At 46.4% G+C, this 18,889-nt stretch overlaps 1 protein-coding gene across 1 annotated transcript in view; it reads right to left on the bottom strand.

Annotated features, from left to right (window-relative positions):
• RPUSD1 (RNA pseudouridine synthase domain containing 1) overlaps positions 1 to 18,889 on the bottom strand; it is an 82,160-nt gene that overhangs the window by 50,795 nt on the left and 12,476 nt on the right. Inside the window, exon 3 of the mRNA XM_082261256.1 lies at positions 14,175 to 14,298. Coding sequence (XP_082117382.1) covers positions 14,175 to 14,298 — 124 coding nt within the window. The remainder of the gene's footprint in view (positions 1 to 14,174; positions 14,299 to 18,889) is intronic.

Here is an 18,889-nt window from a genome sequence, read left to right as displayed (position 1 = left end):
CCATTGGTGGCGCTGAGTCACGGGTATTCCCCTTTGCTGTGCTCCTGGGCCATTGGTGGTGCTGAGTCACGGGTATTCCCCTCTGCTGTGCTCCTGGGCCATTGGTGGCGCTGAGTCACGGGTATTCCCCGCTGAGTCACGGGTATTCCCTCTGCTGTGCTCCTGGGCCATTGGTGGCGCTGAGTCACGGGTATTCCCCTCTGCTGTGCTCCTGGGCCATTGGTGGCGCTGAGTCACGGGTATTCACCTCTGCTGTGCTCCTGGGCCATTGGTGGCGCTGAGTCATGGGTGTTCCCCTCTGCTGTGCACCTGGGCCATTGGTGGCGCTGAGTCACGGGTATTCACCTCTGCTGTGCTCCTGGGCCATTGGTGGCGCTGAGTCACGGGTGTTCCCCTCTGCTGTGCTCCTGGGCCATTGGCGGCGCTGAGTCACGGGTATTCCCCTCTGACTTCTGTATCATCCAACCATTCGACTAGCTCTCCAACTGCTCTGCATACTAAAGGAACCCACTATTATATATATAAGCTCCTCAAATTACAAAGTTTTCCAACTTATAGTGACAAATTTGAACCCAACATTAAAATCTTTCTAGATTGGCTTGTATATCATTTTCAAATCCTTCCAGCTCTATAAACTGCCCAGAAACCCAAATCTTTTAGATTTTATCAACCCAGAGCTGAAAAAAATGCATTTCCCAGAATCCCTTGCAAAGATATGCAAATGAGCAGGTGTTGCCAGGTAACTGGTAACTGTCACCAGTGTGCTTCTGGCAGCTCTCGGCCCAAAGGCTGCTGCTGTAAATGATCACATGTGCGGCACCATGGCAACGGTAGGCCTGATCAGAGAATTAGATGGCGCCTTCCTCAGATGGGAATGATCAGAGGGTTTAGGTCCTCTTTTATTTCAATCTTCTCAAAGTATTAAAATTCCTGCATTCCTTCTTTCAGTTCCTATAGTTACATACACACCTTCCAACGTTTTGAGATGGGAATGAGGGACACCTATTAGCAAAAGTATGTAGGCATAGGACAAACCCCCTGCCACACCCCCTTAAAGGAGTATTAATTAGCATTAGTATTAAAAAAACAATTAGTTAAACGCAGTGTTTTTGTTATCACTATTATTCCTTTATATTAGCTTTTAAAATGTATACGTTTGTAAATGCAGCAATTTAGAATTTGGATGAAAGGTTTAGCACTGGGAAACACTCTTTGAAAGATAAATAGTGCATTTTATACACAAATATATAGATCAGACCAAAATGAGGGACAAATAAGGAGGAAAGAGGGGCACAGAGGGACTTTGTTCCAAATCAGGGACAGTTGGGAGCTATGTAAGTAACAGTTTTAGCACACATTAACTGCTTAAACAGTCACCCACCCACAGTAGATTTACTACCAGCAAGAAGCACAGGCAGGCCAGGTAACATACATGTATGTTGCAGGATTGCTTCCGGGTTTGGCGCGTGCATGCGTGCATCCCTTGACGACCCTTGCTGTGATTGGACACAGCACGAGTTTGGCAGCTGTTTAAAGCCAAAGACTTTGACTGAAATCAGGTGACTGGCTGTGGCCAATCACACACACAGAGTTCTGTGTTTACAAAAAGTCAGATAGAAAAGTAAAATCAGCGCACATTACACATTGTTCAGCACATAGTTAACCCCTTGATGTTAACCCCTTCCCAGCCAGTGTACAGTATTATCACTGTATTAGTGTCACTAACGATGTCAGTGTCATCCTGTTATTGTATGTGACCAGTATAATAAACCCTTCACTGCCTTCTGTCTCTGTGTATGACCTGTACATTAAAAAGGAGAACCTCACCTTTGCAAAAAATAAAAAAATAAAATAATAATAAATTAAGGTAAAAAAAAAAAAAAAAATTGCATTTATTTATTTATATTTTTACTACATGAGGGAGATCACAGACCCTTAAATGGGAGAAAGTCTGGATTCTGGAAAAGAAGCCTCCATGGATAGGAGAACTAGGGATTTTTAACCATTTCAATAGAGGGCAGTTAAACCCCCTTCCTGCCCAGGCCAATTTTCAGCTTTTAGCGCTGTTGCATTTTGAATGACAATTGCGCAGTCATGCAACACTGTACCTAAACCAAATTTATGTCATTTTTTCCCACAAATACAGCTTTCTTTTGGTGGCATTTGATCACCGCAAGGTTTTTTCTTTTTTGCTACACAAATAAAAAAAGACCGAAAAGTTTGAAAAAAAAAAAAAAAGTTTTTTTGTTTAGGTTATAAAATTTTGTAAATAACGGAATTTTTGTAAAATCTTACCTGTAAAATTCTTTTCTCTGAGTCCTCCGTCAGTCGCCGCCTCCTCTAAGTCATCACTGTTGGGTATTGACTTCCGCTCCGCAGGAGTAGCCAGGCATAAAGACTTAGTCAAAAGAACAAAGGCGTTTGCATATACACACCCATGGGGGCTGTCCCATCTGGTCAATACCCCCCTGCAGTGACCACTCCAAACTCAGTTTGGTAGCATAGCAGTAGGTAATAAGAACACAACCCCAAAAGAGGGGCGGGGGCGGCGACTGTCGGAGGACTCAGAGAAAGGAATTTTACAGGTAAGATTTTACAAAAATTCAGTTTTCTCTTACGTCCTCCGACAGTCGCCGCCTCCTCTAAGTCATCACTGTTGGGATGTCCCAAAGCAGTATAGACATGAGGGGTGGGAGACACAACCGCAGAAAAGTCAACGCAGTACCCACATCAGAGAAAGGAATCTTACATGCACAGTAAGAGAACCTGCTGGGCAACAGAAAACAATGCTCAACAGGAGCAACAGCCCAGGAAAGCAAACACCAACAGCCAGGGACCCAGAAAAAAACAAGGGTCCTTCATGGCACTGCCGCACTGAGAACCTTGCGGACAAAGGAGGCATCAGCTGACGCCAGAACATCTACTTTGTAGAATTTGGAAAAAATGTGCACAGACGACCAAGTCGCAGCTTTGCACACCTGGGCCACCGAGGCCCGATGCCAATAGGCCCAGGACGCACTCACAGATCTGGTAGAGTGCGCCTTAACAGGGAAGGGTGGAACCCGTTCCTTCAAAGCATAAGCCTGTTCAATGGTCTGTCTGATCCATTTGGCAATAGTCGCTGCAGACGCAGCCATGCCCTTCCGAGGTCCCTCAGGAAGGACAAAGAGGGAGTCCGTCTTCCGAAAGGATTCCGTAGACGACAGGTAAACCCTGATCGCCCTGACAACATCCAGGGAATGCAGAGCCACCTCCTTAGGATGTTTAGGCTTCGTACAAAGCGAAGGCAGGACAATGTCCTCATTAATGTGGAACTCAGAGATCACCTTAGGAAGGAAGGAGGGATGCGGATGCAAAACCACCTTATCCTTGTGAATCACCAAGTACGGAGAATGGCAAGATAACGCCGCCAGTTCCGATACCCTGCGAGCTGAAGTGATCGCCACCAAAAAGGCAACCATCTTAGACAGCAGAGGTAGCGATCCCTCCCGTATGTTTTCAAAGGGAGCAGGCTGTAACACAGACAGAACTAAGTTCATGTCCCACGGAGGTAAGGGCTCCTTCCTGGGGGGAGCAAATTGTCGCACACCTTGAATGAAGGTGCGAACCAGGGAATGAGACGCCACAGGGCGTTGGAAAAGAATAGCCAGTGCGGACACCTGGCCCTTTATCGTGGCCAGCGCCAGGCGCTGGTCCACCCCAGACTGGAGGAAGGCCAACACCCTCGACACCGAGTACGAGCGAGGAGAGAACCCCCTGGACTCACACCAGGCGAAATAGGCCTTCCAGGTACGGCAATAGATTTTACCAGAGGAAGTCTTCCTAGCCTTGACAAGGGTAGGGATGACCTCAGGGGAGAGACCCCTGTCCCTCAGGACCTGGGTCTCAACAGCCAGGCCATTAAAGCCAGCGACTGTAAAGCAGGATGGAAGATCGGACCTTGAGACAGGAGATCTTCCCGCATTGGCAGCATCCACGGAGGCGCCACTGCCAGGTGAACAACGTCGGCGTACCAGGACCGGCGTGGCCAGTCTGGCGCCATCAGAATCACCAGGTGCGGTTCCGAGGCAAACCTGCTGAGGGACCTGGACAGCAACTGAATCGGAGAAAAGGCATACATCAGACGATACTGATGCCAAGGGGCTACCAACGCATCCGAGGCGTCTGCCAGAGGATCGCCTGTTCTTGCCACGAACCTTTCCACCTTGTGATTTAGACGAGATGCGAACAGATCCACGTCCGGGGATCCCCACTTCGCACACAGCATTTGGAAGACCTCCTGGTGTAAGGACCATTCCCCCTGGTCCAGGGTCTGGCGGCTCAGATAGTCGGCCTGCCAATTCTCCACACCCGGAATGTGAACTGCTGAAATCGCCGGGACATGAGTCTCGGCCCAAGACAAAATGTCGGTCACCTCCCGGGCCGCCCGGGCACTCCTGGTGCCCCCTTGGTGGTTGATGTAAGCCACCGCGGTAGCATTGTCCATCTGTATCTGAACAGGACGGCCCCGAAGTCGCTCCGACCATTGGAAGAGACAGAGTTTTATCGCTCTCAATTCCAGCACATTTATCGGAAAGGGAGGACTCCTCCTCCGACCAAGTGCCCTGGGCAGACAGGTTGCCCAGGACTCCACCCCAGCCCGACAGGCTGGCATCCGTGGTAATCACCGTCCACAACAACGGATGGAAGGACTTGCCCTCCGACACCGTCGGGGACTGGAGCCACCACAGGAGAGCCAATCTGGTCTGACGACTCAATGAGACACTCAGATCCAGGGACTGAGGTAGCCTGTCCCAACTGGCCAGGACCTCCGCTTGGGAGAGCCCGCGTGTGAAACTGAGCAAAGGGTATCGCCTCGAAGGCCGAAACCATCAACCCCAGGCCTCACATACAGGTCCTGAGTGACGAAGACGGATTGTCCCTGAGGGACCTGACCATGGCCTGTAAGGTTCAGAGCTTGTCCTCCGGCAAGAACACCTTCGCCTGAGCAGAGTCCAGGATCATTCCCAGATAGGGAAGACGAACCGATGGAGACAACGTCGACTTCTGGACGTTGATAGTCCAACCGAACTCTTGTAGCGTCTGCACCGTAATGGACAGATCGCGCAGAAGGTCTTGGCTGACACTTGATCTCAGAAGAAGATCGTCTAGGTACCCCAAGACCGCAATGCCCTGTGCCCTCAACAGGCCCAGAACCGGCGCCAGCACCTTGGTAAAAACCCTTGGAGCCGAAGCGAGACCGAAAGGTAACACCACAAACTGATAGTGGTCCTCTGCGATAGCAAACCGAAGGTACCTCTGGTGACCCTCGAAAATTGGGATGTGCAGATACGCATCCTTCAGATCTATCGATGCCAGGAATTACCCTGGACTCAGGGTGGCCACCACCGAACGGAGAGACTCCATCCGAAACTTCCGAACTCGCACAAAGCGGTTCAGCGCTTTTAGGTCCAGAATTGGACGTACTTTGCCCTCCTTCCTGGGCACAGTGAACAGATTTGAATAAAATCCTCGAAACCTGTCCCGATGAGGCACCGGGACAATCACCCCCTGAGCAAGAAGGTCCCGCACCGCTTGGTGCAGGTCATGCAGACGCCCAGGAGGCAAATGAAGATTTGAGGCAAAAAATCTGTTCCCTGGCCGGGATAGGAATTTGATCTTGTATCCTGATAAAACGATTTCCTGAACCCACCTGTCCGAAACCCGGAGCAGCCAAGGTTGGAGGAAACTGCGCAAACGTCCCCCCACCCCGGAATTGGGTGAGGGCGCCCCTTCAGCCGAAGGCGGACTGACCCGCCGAGCCGGCATTGCCCGACTTCTGCTTGCCCGCCCAGGGCTTCTTCTGGTTACCCTGGCCCTTGAAGGGCTTGCTCTTCGATTGGTTCCGAAAGGCACGAAAGGACCCCTGATGGGATTGAGACGCCGAACCCCGCTTGCCACGAAAGGACTTGTTCTTCGGGTTCTGGGGTAGCATAGTGCTCTTGCCCCCCTGTGACGCCCTTTACCAGGGTATCCAACGCCTCGCCAAAAAGGCGAGAACCAGCATAGGGAAAATCAGCAACTGTGTTCCGCGAGGACTGGTCAGCCGACCAGCTCTTCAGCCAGATTAGTCGACGGACACTAGAGACACTAGACAGGCGTGCTGCCAAAGGGGCCTCATTTAAGGCCGCATCACATAAATACATGATTCCTTGGTGAATTTGATCCACCATATCAGGCCGGGCAGGTGGAACAGCATCAGACACGAGGTTGCTCCTAAGCACCTTAGTCCAATCAGCCACCGCCTGAGCCACCAAAACGGATGCGAAAATGGGTTTGAGCAACGAGCCCGCCACCGTATAGGAATGGCGTGCTAGAGACTCCAACCGCCGGTCCGTGGGATCCCGAAAAACCCGGGTATCCTCTGAAGGAACCAAGGTAGCCTTGTTTAAGACTGCCACAGTGTGATCCACCTGCGGAGGCACACACCATCGCGCAAAAGAATAAAGCAATTTGAACCGACTAGGTACCAGAAATAGTGTAATGAAACTCAGCGGGACAGGGAAAAACCTGCGCCGACTTGCGGGTCCTGTGTGTCCCAAACGAGGACACAATGCCCGGAGGACTGGGCTCATTCTCCAAATGTAGTGTTTCCTTTACAGAAACAATCAATTCATCCATGGTCACGCGCTCTTCAGGCAACCCCGGGGAGGAGGTATCAACCCCCTCCACCTCAGCCTCCCCCTCAGACCCCAGCGGGTCCAAGGATGAGCGGGACCCTGAAAAGGGCACGCTCGCAGCAGCAGCCATATCACCATCTGAATCAGAAGAGAGAGACAATCTGGGCCTCTTTTTAGCAGCACGTTCAGCCATCAGCATTTCCATATTGGACACCAAGGTCCCCACCACAGCGGCCAAATCAGGTCTCAGAGGGGCCACAGGATAACAGGGGTCCCCCACCAGACCTGGGGGGAATTTGCTGTCCTGAGAATCCATTGCTCCTGGCGAAAAACAACAACAGTGCAATAAATTTGGTACTGCCCCTTTAAGACCGCTGCGGAGTGCGCAGCCCACCGCTACAGCTACAGTGACAAAGACCCACAAAATGGAGAAGAAAAAACTGAGCCAGAAATGACAATACAGAGGGTAATTGAGAGAGATAATCTGCAGAGCCCCGCAGAGTGTTACCACCGATATCCTGCTTCAGAGGAAAAGGAAGTGCTGTCAGAGTGGGCTGAACTATAGCTGCCTGACTCAGGGAAAATGGCTGCCCCATAGGACTGAATGGAAGGCTCCGGCAACATGGACATGCGGTCGGAACGATCGTTCTGCTACCGCAAAATGGCGGCGGATGGCGCCAAAAACAGCATGTAGTATTGGCCATAGTGAAGCAACATGCCTGCCCATACCTAAAATGGCGGACCGCGCGGGAATACCCCACTGCGGCCGCACACAGTCTGCCCCCCCCAACAAGCACCAAAGTGACACAGGGAAGGGGACCCCCAAAAACATACAGCACCGCAGCGCATGCACAAGTGAACCCCGCAGGGACCGCATCAGGGAGTCACACAGGCACAGACATGGGGGACCACAACAACACAGGACTGCCACCCCACACAGAGGCCCCACACAGAAGCACTTACCTGTACCAGATGGCGTGGGGAGCCTCTCAGAACGGAAAGCCGCTGTCCTCATCTGACAGGGAGTGCCGTTAGCCAGGGACATGACACTGCAGCATTGCAGATGTGTCCTGTGAGGTAGCCACCTCACGGCTGCGTCCCTGCTGCGAACAGGGATGGGTCGTTCATAGTGCCAGGACGAACCACGGCTGAACGCTCGATGGCGGGCTGGGGGTCCATCTGACCCTCTGCCCTGGAGAACCAGGGCGGTCAGTCCGAATCCCAGAACCGCATGGTCCATCTTCATCCGAAGATCCGACTAAAAACTAAAAGCTGACAAAATAAACAGCTAGCAAAGTAAGAAAAAACTGACATTTTTCAAAGAAAATCAAATAAAAGATTAGTTAGGCTGAGACTGTAGCCCCAGCACAGGGAATCCTAACTACTCCTGACGCTAGGCAGAAAGAAACTGAGTTGGGAGTGGTCACTGCAGGGGGGTATTGACCAGATGGGACAGCCCCCATGGGTGTGTATATGCAAACGCCTTTGTTCTTTTGACTAAGTCTTTATGCCTAGCTACTCCTGTGGAGCGGAAGTCAATACCCAACAGTGATGACTTAGAGGAGGCGGCGACTGTCGGAGGACGTAAGAGAAAGATACGTTTTTTCCTGCACTGATGAGGACGCACTGACAGGCACTGATGAGGAGGCACTGATGGAGTGGCACTAATAGGCAGCACTGATGGGTGGCACTGATGGGCGGCACTGATATTGCACTGATCTGCAGCATTAGTGGGCACTGATAGGCGGCACTGATGGGCACTGATATGTGGCATTGTGGGGCGGCATTGATGAGCACTGATAGGCAGCACTGGTGGGCAATAATGTGCACTGGTGGGCGGCACTGATAGATGGCAATGATGGGCAGCACTGATAGATGGCAATGGTGGGCAGCACTGATGGGGAGGGCACCACTGGCAGGCTCCCTGAGCCCTGATTGCCATCCCAGGAGACCCTCCTCTACTCGTGCCTGTCAGGCATGAACTGAGGAAAGCCGATAAACGGCTCTTCCTATTGACTATGTGACCAGCTGTGATTGGACACAGCTGGTCACATGGTAAAGAACCTACGTCAGTGCCAAATAACTTTGGTCATATTTGTAGCACCGCCCCCTAGAGGGCTGCTGAGAATTACACTTCTTGGGTCCCCTGAGTTACCATTAGCAACTGACAGTAAATAAACAGCATTAAAAGTTCTTGGCGCAGTCAATGATCAGTATTTTGTGTTTTATTTGGAGATGGGATGGGAGAAGGGATGAGTGGGATACTCCAACTAGTAACTATGCACAATTCTGAGGACAACTGACTGTAGAATGCGGCAAGGCCGCTGCTTTACCTTGTCACTGAAGTGAAGATAAATTGACCGCTCCCGCTTGAATATTCTCTTCAGGGTTAACAACTTGGCACCCCCTTTACTATCACTGCCTGTGTGCTGACACCCGTCCACTGACTCTAACAACTGGAGTGGTCCCCTTCCTGGGCAGACCCCTGGGCAAGCTCCCTGTACTCACGGACACGGTTTTTCCAGAGTTGCTCTGCCTTCACCTCCACAGTCAGCTTCCACTGGACCTGTGGGTTCAGCCACACTTTCTGGTCCACTAAGCTGACTGCCTGTGACCACCATCCACAGCAAACAGGAGGAGAGACAACCATCACCCTCCTCCTGCGACTTGGCTTCTGTCACATGTGCCCTTGGCTTTTTTAACATATCCCAGGATGCACCACTGTTTGTGCCACCCCACTGAGATAGTTACAAAAGCCTGTGTGTCACTGGCTGGGTTTCCTCCACTGTCCAACAGGCTCTACTATTGGATACAGTGGGGACGCTCCCTCAGCCCAGATGAAATCACACATGGACACATGCACCAAGCCTAACTACTAATTAGGCTCCCCTGATAAGCAGACAGAGCAACTATACTTCCCCTGCCTAGCACCTACCTAGGAGGGTGCTACATAACATATGTCTAAAAGAATATCATTTTATTTGCCAATTTTTTTTTTAAAAATACATAGACAGACCACAGACCACAATGTTAACAAATGGCTGTGTCAATTTTTCAAATTTCACATAGATTGTTTGCGATATAGTCTCAGAGTAGCAAACAATCTATGTGAAATTAGAAAAATTGACACAGCCATTTTTTAACATTGTGGTCTGTCTATGTATTTTTAAAAACATTTTGACAAATAAAATGATTTTCTTTTAGACATATGTTATGACCAGAGTTATTTGGCACCTTAAAAATCCCTAGTTCTCCTATCCATGGAGGCATCTTTTCATCTCTCGGCACTATTCTTTCCTGCATTTCATATACAGTATGTGGGTTGACTGTGGACTCGATTGTGCGCTTCTGTATGGCAACGTTGCCTGTTTTAATTGTATGTGTAGTCTGCATATTTTGATTTGTCTGTCAATTTTGATACATAATAAACTTTGTTTGAATTTGGAGAGACTGAGGTTCGGTCTATCTCCCTCCTCCCTTTGTTGAATGCCTATGGGCCCTTCCCTAACTTTTTGTTTCGATTACTCCACAGAGTTCGGAAGTTGAAGGTATGGACGTCACCAAAACTGGTAAATCGGTAACCTTCTGACCCAGCACCTGTCCCTACAGTACTTAACCACTTTAGCCCCGGAAAGGATTTGCCCCCTTCCTGACCAGGCCCTATTTTGCGATTCGGCACTGCGTTATTTTAACGGACAATTGCGCGGTCGTGCGACGCTGTACCAAAACAAAATTTACGTCCTTTTTTTCCCACAAATGGAGCTTTCTTTTGGTGGTATTTGATCACCTGTGCAATTTTTATTTTTTGGGCTATGAACAAAAAAAGAGCAACAATTTTGAAAAAAAAAAAAAAAAACAATATATTTTTCACATTCTGCTATATGACATTCTCAAAAAAAAAAAAAATTAAAAATCTAAATTTTTTAACATTTTAGGCCAATTTGTTTTCTGCTACATATTTTTGGGGGAAAAAATCGCAATAAGCGTATTTTGATTGGTTTGCGCAAAAGTTATTGCATATACTAACTACAGGAAAGATTTCTGTCATTTTTATTGTTTTTTTTTTTTTTTTACTAGTAATGGGGGCGAGCTGCAATTTTTTGCGGGACTGCGACATTGCGGCGGACAGATCGGATCCCTAATTGACATTTTTTGACACTTTAGTGGGAATCAGTGCTAAAAATATGCACTGTTACTGTAATAATGACACTGGCAGGGAAGGGGTTAATACTGGGGGTGATCAAGGGGTTAAATGTATGCCTAATGCTTACTGACTTGTGTGGCAGGGGGTTCTGTGACAGGCACAGAGATCGCAGTTTTAGCTATGCTGAAACTGCTGATCTGTCCCTGCCTGTCAGTGAGAAGATCCGCCTGCTTTGTTTACATAAGCAGGCGGGTCTTCTCTCCATTTCCCGGATGATCGGGGAGAAAGGCAGCAATCATCGCTTCTCCTCCCCTGGCCTCCGGCCCGACTCCCGCTGTGTTTAAACACAGCAGGGGTGAGCTCACGAAAACCCTTCTCCCCCAGTCACGTAGTACTACGTGACTGGACCCAGGGGAGCTGCACTGCCGCAGTAATATTACTGTGAGCAGTCGGCAAGTGGATTGTCTCTGTGTATGACCTGTACATTAAAAGCCCTAGTGTGAGGACCTGTATTTTGCACATCATGGAGGATTAAACCTTGGCCGGCTACATGGAAGGTAGGTGTCTGGCTGAACACTATGGACACAGAAGTCATCTTGGTTGGCTTACAACTTTTCTTAATTGATCACCTATATACTCCACTATATATACAGTGTGTCTACCTGAATTGTATTTCAGGTGCTGCCCGCTCTGGCCACCGCTGGAGGGATTGATGGTCCGATCTACATATACTTTATAAGCTTCATTCACTCATTAGGAGGCATAGTCTCTGCCCCATTTGTGATAATCAGGTACGTTCTAACAGCCAACGCCTTACTGACCATGCAGTAAAAATACTATAATATTAGCAATGCAGCCTATCCATATTTAGCATAATAAGTGCTTATATGGCTATCTATCTTCTTCCCTTTAGAGTGAACTATGGTATATGTTTTTGGAAATATCTGGTATTAAATAAAATGGACCCACGCCGTGCCCAAATCTTCCTTTGATTTTCGCATGCTAGATATAACATACCCTTCCTCACACTTGATATCTGGGTAAAGATATACGATGATTCTTTCTTTTTTAATAGTGTATTACAAACATTTTTGACCCCCTGGGATGTCACTATATATATATATATATTTTTTTTTTTTTTTTTTTTTTAATAAGGCTTTACCTCTTATATGCTTAGGTTTGAAGACCTTATTCACCTTAAATATCCCCCCACCTCCATCTGGTCTGGGCCAGAGACATACGCTTACCCGCTGCTGTGGTATAACGCCAAGTTTTTGATGTGTACGGATTGTTTCCTTGTATCCTGCAACAAATATCTGACTATTTGGTAAGATATGTGAATATATACAGGCATATTTTTATGTGATCACTTTGTATAATATGGCTATGATATATTTCAAAGCGTTAATGGAATACAAATTGGGCTGTGATGTACGAATCTCATGCATATCCCTTTGTTTCTATAGACTGTTTGACTAGCTCACATAATGATACTCTCCGGAAGAAGCGCTGTAGCGCGAAACATGTAGAGAACGCTTTCGTGAACATAGTGAACCCACCACCACCACCACTGTTGGAACCCATTGTCAAACCGTTTTCTACCATACAAGCTCTCTGTTGAGAACATACGGTTTACTTATTTTCTGGTTACTTTACATTTTGAATTGTGTGGTAGGGTGGGTTTCCCATATATTGGTTGTCAGGCCATAATTTTAAAATAATGCTTTGTATATGTTTACATTTCAATCATTTTTTAATATTCTTTAATAAAAATATAGAAATTTTATGACATTGTGTCCTGTGGTCGTGCCAACAAAGTCCAACTACAAATGTTTTTTCCAGTTTCCTATTTATGATTAGGACGAGGCACAGGTATATTTGAGTGTCCACAGTGTCATTCTGTGGTGACACAAACATCTCTCTGTACATTAAAAGGTTAAGTTCAACTTTGCAAAAAAAAAAATGTTAACCACTTAAGCCCGGAGGATTTGGCTGCTCAAAGACCAGGCCCTATTTTGCGATTCGGCACTGCGTGACTGTAACGGACAATTGCATGGTCGTGCGACACTGTACCCAAATAAAATTGATGTCCTTTTTTCCCACAAACACAGCTTTCTTTTGGTGGTATTTGATCACCTGTGCGATTTTTACTTTTTACGCTATAACCAAAAAAAGAGCGTCAAGTTTAAAAAAATAACAATATTTTTCACATTTTTTATATGAAATTCTCAAAAAAAAAAAAAATGTAAATATAACATTTTAGGCCAATTTGTTTTCTGCTACATATTTTTGGTAAACAAAAAAAAAAAAAAAAAATCGCAATAAGCGTATTTTGATTGGTTTGCGCAAAAATTATTGCATTTACTAACTATGGGAAAGATGTATGTCATTTTTATTGTTTTTTTTTTTAACTAGTAATGGCGGCGATCTGCAATTTTTTTTGTGGGACTGCGACATTGCGGCAGACAGATTGGACCCCTGACTGACATTTTTGACACTTTTGGGTGAACCAGTGGCATTACTACAGTAATCAGTGCTATACATATGCATTGTTACTGTAATAATGACACTGGCAGGGAAGGGGTTAACTTTATTGGTGATCAAGGGGTTAAGTGTGTCCCTAGGGGCGTGATTCTAACTGTCAGGGGGCGTGGCTTGTTAGATCATCATAGAGAGATACGATCCTACATAGCAGGATCGCATAGCCTCTGTCATGATCTAAGGGAGAATGACAGACAGCTGTGTTTACATCAGCCGTCTCGCAAGTGGCCGGCAGACATCGGAGCTGCCAGTCACACGCGCGGGGAAGGCAGGGAACGAGCGGAGGCGGGAGCGCGCCCCCTACAGGCTTGTGGGCGAGCGACGTACCCATACGTCACTTTGCCTGTAGGGGGCTGACTGCCGCAGTATATAGTCAAGCGGCAGTTGGCAAGTGGTTAAATGCACATTTGCAAGCTAGAAAAAAAAAAATGTGCATTTATTTTATATTTTTACTATGCACCTGAAAAGCATTGCACCAGGGATCAGCAGATCGTGAGTGCAATGCAGGACTCCTGCAGACTGTCTGTTCAAGCTGTCTCCTTGTGCCTTGTACCGGCAGGCAGTTACACATGGACAGGAAGAAACAATGAACTAGCTAAAGCGCTCAACAGTGCCATGGTAGTTCATTGAGAACTACAAGCCGACAGCTGCAAAGGCTGTCAGTACTTGTAGTTCATTCATTATATAAATGACAAGGCTGGGTGGGCGGAGCCCCACATTTAAAATTAAAAAATAGTGACAGTGAGTTTGGGGAGAGATGTGTATGTGTATTAGAAATATGGAATTAGTCTTTGCCCGAAGTTTGTATAGAGGTCAGGTTTTGTACTTGCCAGTGCCAGGTAAGCCTTGGTGACTGTGCGCTCTTTAAAACACTTGTACGCGCGTCCTGCCGCTTCTTTGCTAAGGGCGACGCACAAAGCCCCGCTAGTCGAGAAGTCCAGCTGATGGCAGAACCTGAAAATTGAAGAGAAAACATTAACAGTGCTAACCTACAACCACACGCAGCCTGCAAGTTCATTTACATCTGACCTTGCTTTGATTCCACAGACAATAACCCTTTCATTGCCACAGCTGTAATGTTGGGTGTTTTTTTTGCATTCGTTAACCATTTCTTGCCCGAGTTATAGCGGAAAGACGGCTACAGCGCAGGCTTAGTTTGCCGGGAAGGTGTCCACGGACATCCTCCTGTGATCACGCTGCTTGTGAACCCCTTCGGACTCAGCTGATCACAGATCGGGGTGAAGGGCCAGTCACAGCGGCCCTTTACCATGTGATCAGCTATGTCCAATAACAGCTAATCACGGAAGTAAACACAAGCCGGATACCAACTTTTCTTTCCTCATGCTGACAGCACGAGGAGAGAAGGAAAAAAACAATAACTGACTTGTGTTAAAGGGACTTCGGCACTGATTATCAGTGTCCTGATCAGTGCAGTCTCAAAAGTGCCCACCAGTGCTGCCCATCAGTGCCTCCTCATCAGTATTGCCTATCAGTGCTGCCTACCAATGCAGCACATCAGTGCCCATCAGTGCACATCAGTGAAGGAGAAAAATAACCTGTTTTCAAAATTTTATAACAAACTATCAAAAATCTTTTTAGGTTTTTCCTTTTCAAAATTTTCAGTCTTTTTTCATTTGTTTAGCAACAAATAAAAAACCCAGTGGTGATTAAATACCACCAAAAGAAAGTTCTATTTGTGTGGGGAAAAAAAATGATAAACATGTGATATGGGTACAGTGTTGCATGACTGCGCTATTGTCATTCAAAGCGCAACAGCACTGAAAGCTGAAAATTGGCCTGGACAGGAAGGGGGGGGGGGGGGGGGGGGTAAAGTGCCCAGTCGGCAAGCAGTTAAAATGCACATTTCAGGTCTGAAAACCCCCAAACGGTGTATATTTTCTGAAAGCGGAGACCCTGGAGAAGAAATTAGTGGTAGTCCAATATCTTTATGTCATAATATGTTAGTGCAATGGTTTATCAAATGCATTTCTTCAGAAACAAAAATACAGTAAAGCTGATTTTAGTGCACATAAACGCTATATATAAAAAGAAGGGATCTAACCCATGGTAGGGTTTTGTTTTTTTTGATGTTTGTGTCCCATTGTTGGGATTTTCCTTCACTTAGGCTACGTTCACATCTTGGCGTTGCTATTACAGGCGTTTTTATGGGCGTTTTTTCAGGCGTTTTTATGGGCGTTTTAGCAGGCGTTTTTAGATTGAATAGAGACCAATGGAAAACGCCTGTAATCTGCCCAAAAAGAAGCTCATGCACTTTTTTGAGCGTTGGGCGTTTTGCTCACGGCGTCAAAACGCTCAGATGTGAACAGGGGCCATTGAAATGAATAGGATTTGTCTTGTTGGGCGTTTTGAGAGCTGATCCTAGAGCAGAAAAACTCCCCAAAAACGCCTACATGTGAATGCAGCCTTATTGTTCCAAACCCACAACAGGAAGTGAGAGGAAATGCCTCCAGGAAATCCCTGGTTTTGTCCTTGGAATCATTGGAAGATTTCCCCACTATTCCTATTCTGGTGATAAACACAGAAATTGAGATTTTGTTTCACTTTTAATGATAACAGTAAAAATAACAAATACAGAGGGTGACCGGGAGCACAGATTTATAAAAAAAAAAAAAAAATTGCCTTTAGTTATATTTTGCATGCCCATGAAACGGTGACAAACTTCAGTACCCAAAATTGTTCATAAGACCATGCTGTAAAAGCCTTTACAGGTCATCAGTTTAGAGTTAAAGCGGAACTTCACTCTCTCAATAAACATTGGCTACTTTTAATCCCTATGTTGCTAGCATTTGTAAATAGATAATATAGTATATTATATTTACTTGTGTAGCACTACTCCCAAGGGAGCTGCTGAATACGGGTTTCCCTGGGTTACCATTAGCAACAGTAGAACCATCTGGCATGTTTCCAAGTGTTTTACCTCAGACAAGGACCAGTCCAGTTTCTTTGGTTTTTAGGTTTTCTTTAGAACTTGGATAGGAGAAGGGATGAGTGGGATACTCCAACTGACTATAACTATGCACAACCTGCTGGGACGCCTTGAAAAATGCTGGTTAACGCTGTGTTGAGGTAGTCACGGCTAGGCCACTATTTCATTTTGCCCTTGGCTGTGGAAGAGTCTTTAAGCTTCCTGAGGTAATCCTTTCCTAAGGCAAGCTGCACATAAAGGTTGACTGTACTGCTGAACAACTTCAGGGCCCTTCCTGGCGCCCCCTTTATTCCCTAATCTTCAGGGATTAAACACTTGGCACCCCCTTTACTGTAACACTCTGGGTTAGCTGGCTCCTTGATCCCCCTGACACTCCTGGAGTGGTCCCCTCTCCTAGGCAGACCCCTGGGCAGATCCCTCAGTACTCATTACACTGTTTTTCCTGAAGTATTCTGCCCAGCAGCTCCAATGGTCAGCACACTGGATCCTCTGCAGCACAGTTCAACCTTTGGTTCCTAGGCCGACCGCCTGGGCCACCTTCCTCACTTCAGCAGGAGGAGAGACAGCCGCCCACCTCCTCCTGGGACTTTGCTCCCGCCAAAAGACACCCAGTCACATGCCCCCTCAGGATATATTCCCAATCCCAGGATGCACTGCAGCAATGCCCACCCACTGCGACAGTCATAAACCCTGGTGTACTATTGGCTAGATTTCCTCCACTGTCCAACAAGATCCCTTATTGGATACAATGGGGAGACTCCCCAGACTCAATAAGTCACACCTGGAAGCATGTGACAGGCTAACTAACAGATCAGGCCCTCCTGATAAGCAGAACAGAGCCACACATATATTTTACCTAGCACCTACCTAGGAGGGTGCTACACTTGTTTTAAACTTTTTTTTAACCTTTATTCAGTTACTTTCTGATTTTTAGGCCTAGGCAAATGATGCCATGCATCCAAGGAGCCTTCAAGAGGGGTTTTGTCAGCTAAGCACACTCTCCTGCCTGCATGCCTGAGCTAAAAACAGATGGATTCCAGGAAGTAAATGCTAAATGAATCATCTGCACTTACTTAAAATGGCCACAGCCAGAAATGCTACAGGGGCGTTTTTCAAAGTGATTTCTCAGCAAAATAAAACACTGAGACATGGATGGATGGGGGAATTTGATTCGATCAACCCCTTAATGCCGACGTAATGCAAATTTGCATCCTTTGGCTTAATGGGGTTGTACTGGGGTGATGCCTGGTACCGTTTTTAGAGTGGATGGTCGGCGTTCATGTTATAACAACTGTGGCTAAGCAGCTGCTAGGTAGGCCATTGTCACAAGCGACCAGGAGACCCGAGCGACCAGGCAGAACATCCCCTGGCTGGCCGGAGTCCCGACAAAGCCAAATTCGGCTTTGATCGGGTCTCCGATGTAGAAACCCGGAGGTGATGTTATGACATCACATCTGGTTACTGGAGCCTTAAAGGCGTCAGATATTTAAAAAAAAAAAAAAGAAAACAGTATTTAAAACAGCTAAACTTGGCATTTTGAATGCTTTTAAGTGCAATGGAGGGATTTGGGGTCTTATAAACCCCAGAACACTCCATAAAGAGTACCTGTCACTGCCTATTACTGTCACAATGTTTACATTCCTTGTGAAAGCAAAAAAATAAAAAATGTAAAAAAGGTACAGTGTAAAAAAAAAAAATACAATAAAATAAATAAGAAAAAAAAATTAAAAGCGCCCCATCGCTCCGAGCTCATTAAGTCGCACCTGCAAATGTAAACACTGTTCAAACCACACTTGAGGTATCATCGCAATTGTTAGATCGAAAGCAATAATTCTCGCACTAGACCTCCTCTTAAACTTTAAATGGGTAACCGTTACATTTTTTTAAAGCGTCACCTATGGAGACTTCGAAGTACCGTAGTTTGTCGCCAATAGAGTGGGCGGCACAGTGATTAGCACTTTCACCTAGCAGCAAGTGGGTCGCTGGTTCGAATCCCAACCACGACACTATCTGCCTGGAGTTTGCATGTTCTCCCTGTGCCTGCGTGGGTTTCCTCCGGGTACTCCGGTTTCCTCCCACACTCCAAAGATATGCTGGTAGGTTAATTGGATCCTGTATAAAAAAAAATAAAAAATTGGCCCTACTGTGTATTTATGTGAGTTAGGGACCTTAGATTGTAAGCTCCTTGAGGGCAGGGACTGATGTGAATGTGCAATGTTTATGTAAAGCGCTGCGTAAATTGACAGCGCTATATAAGAACCTTAAATAAATAAATAAAATAGAGTGTGTGCAATTTTAAAGCATGACATGTTAGGTATCCATTTACTCATAACATCATCTTTCACATTAAACAAAAAACTTGGGCTATTTACTGTTTTGTTTAATTCATAAAATTGTATTTCTTCCAAAAAAAAGAAAGAAGGTTTCCCCTTGCTGTTGGGACTTTTAAAGCCATTGCGTATTGGATAGTGAAAAATGAAAAAATGTATAAAAAAATTAATGTTTAGTAATACACTGAAAAATATAAAAATGTAGAAATTGTAGAAATAGTTACACATGCAAGTGACGATACAGAAATTCCATAAGATACATAGCAAT

This window comes from Pelophylax lessonae (assembly GCF_965119305.1).
Source record: "Pelophylax lessonae genome assembly, chromosome: 6".
NCBI classification, from domain to species: Eukaryota; Metazoa; Chordata; class Amphibia; order Anura; family Ranidae; genus Pelophylax; species Pelophylax lessonae.
This window is presented reverse-complemented; position numbering and strand designations above follow the sequence as displayed.